This window comes from Pseudoliparis swirei, chromosome 6 (assembly GCF_029220125.1).
Source record: "Pseudoliparis swirei isolate HS2019 ecotype Mariana Trench chromosome 6, NWPU_hadal_v1, whole genome shotgun sequence".
In the NCBI taxonomy this organism is placed as follows: domain Eukaryota; kingdom Metazoa; phylum Chordata; class Actinopteri; order Perciformes; family Liparidae; genus Pseudoliparis; species Pseudoliparis swirei.
In genome coordinates this window covers 13,200,682-13,211,359 of record NC_079393.1, presented here as the reverse complement: position 1 = coordinate 13,211,359, position 10,678 = coordinate 13,200,682, and the positions used below count along the sequence as shown (strand labels likewise).

At 41.9% G+C, this 10,678-nt stretch overlaps 1 protein-coding gene across 3 annotated transcripts; it reads left to right on the top strand.

Annotated features, from left to right (window-relative positions):
* Window positions 1-2,548: 2,548 nt before the first annotated feature.
* On the top strand, window positions 2,549-10,659 carry blm (BLM RecQ like helicase). Of its 3 annotated transcripts, XM_056416481.1 has the most exons (22): window positions 2,559-3,045; window positions 3,727-3,769; window positions 3,860-4,394; window positions 4,509-4,644; window positions 5,073-5,176; window positions 5,298-5,412; window positions 5,507-6,150; window positions 6,320-6,496; window positions 6,601-6,719; window positions 6,822-6,935; window positions 7,046-7,144; window positions 7,235-7,383; window positions 7,488-7,594; window positions 7,892-8,052; window positions 8,210-8,405; window positions 8,528-8,718; window positions 8,813-8,957; window positions 9,088-9,287; window positions 9,408-9,603; window positions 9,698-9,820; window positions 9,909-10,107; window positions 10,237-10,659. In XM_056416481.1, the coding sequence occupies exons 1-22, from the start codon at window positions 2,951-2,953 to the stop codon at window positions 10,421-10,423; spliced, it is 4,035 nt and encodes a 1,344-aa protein (XP_056272456.1). In that variant the 5' UTR covers window positions 2,559-2,950; the 3' UTR covers window positions 10,424-10,659. The 3 variants fall into 3 exon arrangements, with proteins under 3 accessions (XP_056272457.1, XP_056272456.1, XP_056272455.1); XM_056416480.1 differs by having other exon boundaries at window positions 3,727-4,394; XM_056416482.1 differs by lacking the exons at window positions 9,698-9,820; window positions 9,909-10,107; window positions 10,237-10,659 and having other exon boundaries at window positions 2,549-3,045; window positions 3,727-4,394; window positions 8,813-8,953; window positions 9,408-9,597.
* The last annotated feature ends 19 nt before the right edge of the window (window positions 10,660-10,678 follow it).

Sequence of the window (10,678 nt, the reverse complement as noted above, 5' to 3'; positions counted from 1 at the left end):
GCTTGAACACAAAACGCTGCAACATTGTGGTCCTGAAACCATGATTTAGAGGTAGGAGACAACTTTAAAGTGTTTTGCATTAATACTGTAATCCTGTCTATAACCATTTCTGTTAGCAGGAATATAGTAACGTAGTGCTTATTCTGTGAATATTTGTATGTATTTTTCTATGTATGTACAGTCCACTTTTGAAGCTCATGTGGCAGGCATGCAACACCTTCACAGACAGAATAATACTATATACTTATGCTGTATACACTAATACACGCACATACTCTTATAAAGGTATATCAACAAATACACATTTTGCTGTTAGCAATACCCAGTGGTATGAAAATTATCTTTCAACCCCTCATGTTTCCACACCTTAAGAAATATTACAAGTTTTGTAAGAAAAAAAAGAAAAAACCACAAAAGGTAATTTATGATGATGAGGAGGAGGAGGAGGAGGAGGAGGAGGAAGAAGAGGATGATGATGATGATGACAAATAAACAAGAATATGTTCATATGTTCCGAGTAACCTCTTGCTAATAAATCCATTTGATATCAGGGGCATTTTTTCTCAAGTGTTTTTGTAGATCATCTATCAGTTGACATCATTCTAAAATTAAATCTGTAACTATTTAACATCACTAGCATTTCTATGTTCTATAGCAAACATGATAAAGTGGACAACAGTTTTAAATCTTAGCTTTATCTGAAAGAAGAAAATAAAACATGGTGCATTATATTATTATGCTTCACACATGAAACACATGCTGAAACACAATTATCGTCAGGATAACATTGTCACTTCCATAAATTCACAATAAATCTAAAATCCCTCCATTTTATGGATACCAAAGAGTTTGTTATCTCTATGTATTAATTTATTGTGTATGTATTCTAATACCAATGTATAGGACACAGATTGGCTAGATGAGCCTGGCCTGGGGCAACACATTGTTGTTGAACGCCCCTCTTAATTAAATGCCCCGATAAAATGCTATGCTGGAAGACCTTGTTTACTTTGTGTCAATACGTTTGAGGCAGTTAAATCAAACACAACTTTATTTCAGAATATGTGATCATAATATAAATTAACATTTTGACACTGGGGCCCCTCTTCATAACAAGCAGGATTCTTGTTGTTCTGAGTTTGTACTCATGGTTGAATGCACTTACTGTAAGTCGCTTTGGATAAAAGCGTCTGCTCAGTGACATGTTATGTAATGTAATGAATATAAATCCAGCGACAATAATTATGTTGTATTCCTAACATGTATTACAATTGTGGGTTTATACATCCCTCTACCCAGGGCCGGAGTGGGGCCACTTTTCAGCCTGGGAATTTCAGGCTCAAGACCAGCCCACTTTTTTTTATGGTAGTGGAAATTGGATAAATGAAGCAACAGTTCAGCTCTTACTATCCTGTAGTTCTTTTATTAATACCATGGTCCAACAAATAATGTAACGGTTAAATACAACAAGAATAATCCACTTAAGATGAGAAGTTAACAAAAAATATGCACAACATTAAAAAAGGCAGAAGGGTGTAGCAGGGGTGTCAGACTCAGATTAGGCAGTAGGCCAGATTTCTTGGAGTGAGACCTCATGGGGGCCGTCATTGTCATGGTCATCATCATTTTTCTGCATGTGTATTATATAGTGGTGATTTACTCCTTTACTACACCCACTTCTGAGCAAACAATGAATGCATATTGGTTCATCAAGGACTGTACTGCTCTTTCTTAGAATATATCACTTTAATTCATATAGTGTCCACTGTTATCCTCTCTACCTGTCCCTGCCGTCATGGCCTCCTCATTGCAAATGTCGGGCTCATCATTTTCAGCAGGAGACTGTCTTATCTGCTGCTCGAGCTACAAAGAAAAATTAAGAGTGATATTACTGCATACTTCAATATCAATATCAATAGTATATATCAATATTTGCATAATATTTACAAAGTCTATGGATCGCCATATTTTGGGTGATATAAAAAGGCTAATATTTTAATTCAATTTAATATTTTGCTTGAGAATAGGTTGACAACGCTACAATGATATTAATCAAGGCTACAACGTTAGCCGAATAGTTATGTTGCGAATCATTAGGCCTTTGTCTCTCTTTACCAGTTGCCACTTGTGTTTGTCCTCTTGAAAAGAAATCTGTAAGCTTGGCACATTTGGCAGCATCCTCCTCCAATGCCTTTCTTTTTCAACCTGGCTTTTCAGCCCCTCCTGCCCTCTTCCTCCCGTCCATCCTCCCTGACGCGTATCGCTGCGGTCGGGCCGGCCCAGCTATCCGTAGCTGAGAAAACGTTTTGGAAAAGACGGCTAAGGACCGAACCAACTCTATTTTGGAGGGGTGAAGTTCCTCGCATGGTACAACCCATGCAGAGGCTGCGGTGTCAGAATGCTGAACGTGTGTAGCCCACTTTAAGAGAAGATGGACTAACGTGACAAATGTCAACAAATAAAATTCTCGACCGGCCCAGAAGTGAAGCGGCCCACCGGGAACTCTTCCGATTCTTCCAATTACCCACCCCGGGCCTGCCTCTACCTCAGCAACACATAAGGAGTTACCAGAGAGAAATCTGTCATACGTGCATCACCAGCCACTATCTCATCAAGTCTTAGGGCATGCTGTCCATGTCGTAAGACTTCATTTCCCAGAAGTCTTCACTTCTGCTCGACCTCGGCCAATAAGGAAGAGTTTGTGGAATGGGCGCAAAACCCGTTGTCTGTCAGTCTGTTTACCTCGCCCTCCTGGAAAGAGAAGCCGGAGAGGAGAAGTCAGTGGCGACAACTAACAGTTTAATGAAGTGTAACCAGACGAAACGACCGCCCGTCTCTTGTCTTGTTTCGTGTCTTCTGTGCCTCGAGCAATGCTGAAGAAACTGTCCGCCGCTTGAACCGCGAGCTCCACACAGCTAGCAAGCTAACACTCGCGAGCTCTTCCACAACAATGTCTTGTCTTCCACGAAATAACTTGAAGGAGCAGCTGGCGAGGCACAGCAACGCTGCTCAGAGCAAGTTGTCTCTGGCTAAACCCAGCCCGGGGTAAGTCTCTCGCCGCCGCGCTAACGTCCACAGCCGCTCGACGCAGGCTCATAAACGCTCCTCTGGATGTTATCCACGCGACAGAAACGCGGTAGCTTTGTCAGAGATCACTAACGTTGGCTAGCCAAATGTGCAAAACGTGTTGTTGCTGTTTACTAGAGGTGTCAAGCAGCGAGACCTCGATATGAAAACGTGAACTCATCGATTATCAGTTACTTTGTCATCCATAATCAAATATGTAAACAGTCTGAATGGTTTTACATGTGGATTTGACCCGCTTGTGTCAAGACATACTTCACTCTATGACGCGAGTCCAAGATGGTACTTGTATTGTCTGTTAATGTAATGTTTGAAGTGTTTCCTACAGGTACTTATTTTTATATCAACTCAATAATGATGTTGCTGTAATCAGACCTGAGATTCTGTGGCTGCAGCTTAATCAACTTCTGTAAAACTGGTATCTGGATTCAAAACAAATAGGCCAATTTTTCATTTCCGCATTGTTCATATTTATTGAGCAGGTAGATACACAGAATAAATACGGAACATACATTTTGGTTTCCAAATTTAAAGAGACATTTATGTCGACAAAGATATATTTGACTACTCGAAAACCAATTTCCAGTTGAATGGGCATTACACCCTTTGATTTTAATTGTAAGATTGTGTTTTATTTTTCAGGTCCTATTCTTTCAAAAAGAAGTCCTCGCCAGGTACAAACAAGGTAAATAGCTCAAATGTTTTGGAAAACAGGAATTTCAATGTCCCTCAGATCAATTTGGTGACTAAATCTTCTTTGACATTTCCAAACAAGCTTGAAAGACCTCAAAAATCCCAAATCAACAACTTCTTCCCTGTAAGTTCAAAAGGCAAGTCGGACTCAATCAGCCCAGAAGGTGATGGTGCTCCTGCTGGCCAGACTCCTTCAGCAGAGTCTGCTTCTAAGGTGACAACAGATCAAACTCAATCGAACAACCAGTTTACTGGTGGCAATGGAGGCAATTCCACAAGTCTGGATGCATCTCTTGGATTCCCGATGGATGACTGGAGTGACATGGATGACTTTGAAACTCCTTTTAAAAATGACTCATTTAGCTCAAAAATATCTGGGAAGAGCACCAAACCAGGATCATCTTTTAGTGAAGAAAAAGTACAATTCCCGATTGTGATGTCACAGTTGAGCAACAGTTGTGTAGATTCACCAGGACCTAGTTTGAATAAGGAGTTTGAACCCGAAGTTTCTCCACTAAAAGCGACCCGAAGACGTCGTTCTTGCCATCTGAATTCCGTCATAAGTGATAGTGAAGAGGACAGCGATGATGTGCTTGAGCCTTTTAAAAGAAAGATGGGTAAGAAGCTGTTTGCTGCAGCATTTGTATTTTATTTGTACTTTATGTGGTAGATATGGGTCAGGAAAGCATTACATTAAACTACAAACACAACTATATCTTTTTGCATTTTAGATAACAAGAAAAAATTGATTGACTCGAAGATAATAAAGCTTGATGACAACTCAGAGCCTGAAGATGATCTTGATTACATTCCCCCATCTCCAATCCCAGATGAGATGGCTTATACTACTTCTTTATTGGAGACCAGGTCAGTTCAATGATTTTTCTTAAGAGATTTGCCTAGTTGTTTTCCCGATACACACACATGGGGTGTCTTTATCGTAGACAAATTATTTTAAGTTCAAAACGTTAACAAAACTAACTTTCAAGTGGCATGAACTCCCAGCATCCAGACTCGATGTTAACTCTGACCACACATCACCTGAATAAAGCAGATATCACTTGTTATCTGCTCACATTCTTGAACCCACCAACATAAAACTACATCACGGTGTTGGCAGAGTCTTATCTCTCTGATATCAATATGTTGGACTCATAAGTTTTGTACAAGGGTCAGGAGTTTGACAGTTTAGTTGAAAATCCCTGTCTACCTTTCTTGATTAGTTACTCTGAGTTGACCTAAAAGATCATTTAAAAAAGAATGTGGGACATAATTAGTCTTTTATTTTTAAACAGATCTAAATCAGCTGATTCTGAACTTGGAGACAGTCCTGTGCACTCAAAGGGACCCATCTCCACACTACATGGATCCTCTGATAACCACTCAAAAGACCAAACAAGTAGGTGATATGCATTTTTCTGATTTCTCCAGACTGTGTGCACATTTTATTTGACAAAGCAGGACTCGGTCTTTTTTTTCCTGTTAATTATTGTTGTTTATTTGTTCTGACCACGTCACAGATGAGCAACTCTTCAGTATTATGCAGTCCATTTGTTCTCTGGTTGATTCCATCCCTGAACATGAAGTTATAGCTCTGTCCTGTGGGAGTGAGCTTTTGCTGAATAGGGCTCAAAGGTGTGTACATTTGAGTGAAAAATGTCTTTGTTATTATTTGTGATATTTTATAATATGTCAGTATAATTGCTAACATCTTGCCTTTCTCCCCCAGGAAGAGGATTCTTGCAACTGGTGGTTGCAATTCATTGAGGATGCAGCAGCCAGACGGCTCCGTGATTTCTCTATCCGGTTTTAAAGGAAAATCTTCTTTTAGCTGTGATATGTCTAGTGTTATGTCATCGAGCAGCTCTGTGCCCGCGGACTACAAGAAGCCTCCTCAGCTCAGGAGATCTTCAGTCATCTCTGTGGACTATGATTCTGATCACTCGGACAGTATTATTAACACAAAGCCCTCGCATAATAGGAACAGCGGGGCACAATATGTGACAAGCTCTGACTCTCCATCAACCCACAGCCGAACAGATCCATCTTTTAACTTCTCAAGGAAAACCAGCACAGACCTGGATGGTTCAGAGCTCTTCTCACCCAAGAAGCCAGAAACTGTTTTTCAGAACAAATCTCATACTCCAGCAGCCAGTAATGCAGCAGAAGACATGGAACTGGATGACTTTTACAGTGACGACTTTGACATAGATGACTTTAATGCCTCCGATATCCCTGATTACTTTGACGAACCCCCAAACTCCAGCACCGTGACTAAACAAGTGACGGAAGTCTCCATGGGATCGAGCAAGTCTCCATGGGATAATAAGCCAACAACGCCTGCGCCCAAGCCTGCAAAGATCTGCTCTCCTGGTATGTCGGCGTGGAAAAATCTTGGCCTGTACTTATCTAGGAAGTCTTATCAGGTCCAAGGTTCTCAGAACAACGTGGTTTTTGTCCTTTTTTTTCTGCACTCAGCAGACCCTGATTAGGTTTACTGTGCTGGCTTTTACTAACACTGTTTTAATGTTTTCCAATGCAGAACCCACCTTCAGAAACCCAGCCCACGATCGCTTCAGAGGGTTCAACTTCCCCCACTCACAGGAGATGATGAAGATTTTTCACAAGCGTTTCGGTCTTCACCAATTCAGGTTCAATCAACTTGAAGCAATTAATGCAACGATTCTGGCAGAAGATACGTTTGTTTTGATGCCCACAGGTTAGTGGTGTTAAAAACGGTTTTATCCTTGCAATGCAACAATAGATTGTAAATGTTAACGGCAGTGGAAATGTCCACATTTCTCTGACCCTTATGTATCACAGGTGGGGGTAAAAGCCTGTGCTACCAGCTGCCTGCCTGCGTGTCACCAGGAGTCACCGTGGTCATCTCCCCACTCAAATCTCTCATTGTAGACCAGGTCCAGAAACTTACTTCACTGGATGTAAGCATAGTTTCTCCTATTGGATCAGTATGAAATATGCTACAGTCAGCATATATGGCACCCAGAAGGTGAATTCGGTTAAGTTTTCGTGATTCATTTCAGATTCCAGCAACAAGTCTATCTGGGAGTAAAAGTGACAGCGAAGCAGGGAGGATTTATATGCAGCTCTCTCGGAAAGACCCTATCATTAAACTTCTCTATGTCACTCCTGAAAAGGTGAGACATTATTGACTGTTACTCTAAATGTTGGAATCAATGAGTGGATTTTCTTGTAGTTAGTAGGAAATACTTTTTCTCAAACCTGATGCCTCTCTTTTCTCCCCAAGGTGAGTGCAAGTAACAAGCTGATCTCCGCCCTGCAGAACCTGTACGAGCGGGGCCTTTTGGTGCGCCTCGTCATAGACGAGGCCCATTGTGTCAGTCAGGTGTGTTCAACTGCTCTATACACAATCTGCAGTGTGCTTTTGTTTTTGCAACAGCCATTGTGAATCATCATGCATCCTTAAATCTTCTAGTGGGGTCACGATTTCCGTCCAGACTACAAGAAGTTACATGAACTGCGTCAGAAGTTCCCCAGCGTGCCGATGATCGCCCTGACGGCCACCGCCACCCCCCGTGTTCAGAAAGACATCCTCAACCAGCTGAATATGATACGGCCGCAGGTGTACGTGCTCATGCTCCGTCTTAGATTTTAAAAGTAGTTCCATTTCGTGATTTATGAATTCAAGCAACCAACAGCTTCACATTTTCCATCCACTATATTTTTAGGTTCACCATGAGCTTCAACAGAACAAACCTGAAGTACATGGTCCTGCCCAAGAAACCCAAAAAGGTTGACGAGGACTGCATTGACTGGATCAAGAAGCATTACCCACGTAAATATTTCAGATGTACTTTTTCTGATCCTGGTTATTTTTGGAACACTGCTTTGTTGAAAATGCAACTCCCTTTTGTCTGTGCGAACACATTCTGATGTCATGTTATATTAAGCATATAAGATTATTGAGCTTGTAACAGAAATAATTAAAAATCAATGTTTTTGTCAAATGCTTAATTGCTTTTTTGTAATAAATGAAAGCGTGACCATGATTTGAATTATCCCAGCAGGGGATATTTTGTCTGATTACAGCCCCCCTCTGACCATTTTGTATCTAATAATCTGCATGTTGCAGGTGACTCTGGCATCATTTACTGCCTGTCCCGTAGAGACTGCGATGCCATGGCGGAGAGTCTTCAGAGATCACGGATATTAGCTCTGTCGTATCACGCAGGTCTGAAGGACGATGACAGAGAACTTGTGCAGACCAAGTGGATCAACCAGGACGGCTGCCAGGTGAGGACACCACTCAATCACTGATCTGATGTAATAATTACCAATAGATGGCACTGGATATAAAGCAATTAAAAGGGTAACATTCTGCAAGCCAGTAGCTTTTTACATATTTAAAGTTCACATTGCCTTAGTTTCACTGCTTCCTTTTGTCTGCCAGGTCATCTGTGCCACCATAGCTTTCGGCATGGGCATCGACAAGCCTGATGTGCGTTATGTGATTCACGCCAGTCTGCCTAAATCAGTGGAGGGTTACTACCAAGAGTCTGGAAGAGCTGGCAGAGATGGAGAGATCTCTCACTGTATTCTCTTCTACTCCTACTCTGACGTCCACCGCATCAAGAGGATCATCAGCAGTATGTTACAAAAATACAGAGCGTTCTTAGTTTTAAATGTTGCTTCCTCCATCAATCTCAAACCAAATGACTAACTCTATATTAGTCAATGTTGACTCGGATGTCTCTTCTTTAAATCACAGTGGACAGAGAAGGTGACCAACACACCAAAGGGACTCATTTCACCAACCTGCACAGCATGGTGCACTTCTGTGAGAACATGATGGAGTGCAGGAGAATTCAGCTACTTGCATACTTTGGGGAGCTGAATTTCAACAAAAGCTTCTGTAAGGAACATGCAGACGTCAGCTGTGACAACTGTGCCAGACCCAACGTAGGAATTATGTCTTTATTGAATCATTACAAATTCAGAACCTACCTGGCTGTTTTCTAATTGAGCAACAATGTTTTAACATTCCCATGTGCAGCAATACAAGATGAGAAATGTCACTGAAGACGTGAAGAAGATTGTGAGGTTTGCTCAGGAGAACTGCGAGAAAGTTGGCTCGAGGTTTGGCAGAACTGCTCAGCAAAACCGACTGACACTGAATATGTTGGTGGATATCTTTGTAGGTAAAGTAAACGCACACGATTGGGACGGAAAGCAATTTTGCAATCGTGAATCCTGCTCGATGTCCTGATGTGTTCAAATTGCACGTGAATCGTGAATGGTCTGATGCAGGGAATTGTTTCTGTCTCTCAGGATCTAAAACTGCCAAGGTGCAGACGGGAATGTTTGGGATGGGAGGAGCATACTCCCGGCATAATGCTGACCGTCTCTTCAAAAAACTGGTTCTGGACAACATCCTGGAGGAGGATCTCTACATCACCAACAACAACCAAGCTGTGTCGTACATCTCTGCTGGACCCAAAGCCACAAACGTGGTGTCTGGACACATGCAGGTAACCTGACTTATCTCGACTCTTATAGGAGAAACAAATATATATATATATATATAATATTTTTTATATTATATTATATAAGAAAATATGAAACACTAACCAGCACTTGTCTCAACGCAGATCGAGTTCTATGAGACCGAGAGTGCGTCTAGCGTCAGGAAACATAAAGCTGCTGTGGGCAAGAACGTCTCCGCGAGAGATGAGAAGGTTCAGGAGTGTCTGAAGGAGGTGACGGATCTGTGCAAGCAGCTGGGGAAAGCGTTTGGCATTCACTATTTCAACATCTTCTCGACTGCGACCTTGAAAAAGATAGCTGGTAATTTCTGAGACATTTGTTGACTGTCCTTTTTAAATAGCTCATATTATCCAACAGGCATGTTCTAACCTTTCTCCCTCTCTCGCATGAACAGAGAAGCTTTCTCCCGACCGCAAAGTCCTCCTACAAATTGACGGTGTGACGGAAGACAAACTGGAGAAGTATGGAGCTGAAGTCATTCAGGTCCTAGAGAAATACTCTGAGTGGCAGCTGCCTGGTAAGAGAACAAAATGAAGTGTTTGTATATTTCAAGTTCTTGCAGTTCTACACATTGTGGTATTAATGCTACGTTGTCTCTGTTGCAGAGGAACAGACGGACAACGCTGAAGACGGGTGGATAGACACGGCACAAGGCCGCTCGTATGGAGCGAACGAGGACGACACGGAGTCCTCCACGTACTTCCGTAGTCAGGCCGCACAGGGACAGAAGAGAAAGAAGGCTCCGTTCTTCAAATTCTCCAAGAAGAAAAAGCCTTATAGCAACACAAGTGCCAACTCTAAAGGGTCTGTAATGTCTTTGTCTCGCGTATTAAAATGTAGCTGGAGATGGTATTTAGCAAAAAGCTTAATTTCACAGCTGATGCCTTATTTCCTCTTTTCTCCCCCATCTTCTGTCTTGCTGTGGTGTTGTAGTCGTGGCTACAGCGGCAATAAATCGTCATCGTCCAGCTCCAGAGGCGGCTCGAATGCTGCAGGCCGGGGGTCCAGGAGCTCGACGGGAGACGCATCGGCGAGCAGGAGACCGGGCTTCCTGACTGTCCCGGCCCCGCAAACCAACCAGCGACCTTTCTTAAAGCCTTCCTTTTCACACATGGGCTAGAACCGTCTCCTGACTCCTCGGATGCTTTGGCACGACACTTTCAAACCAGTTGATGTCAGTGATGATTGTAAATTATTGACCAATTCTATGTTTATTATAATTCCTAAAATTGGATATTTATGTTCTGTACAGTTGTAAAGTCTGTTCAATTCTTTAATTGATTGTTGCAAATTGTCCATTTTGATGGAGATCTTTTTTATATATATATTTAAGACTAATTAAACATTTTTGTGCTACTTCTTTTCCTTTTTTGCT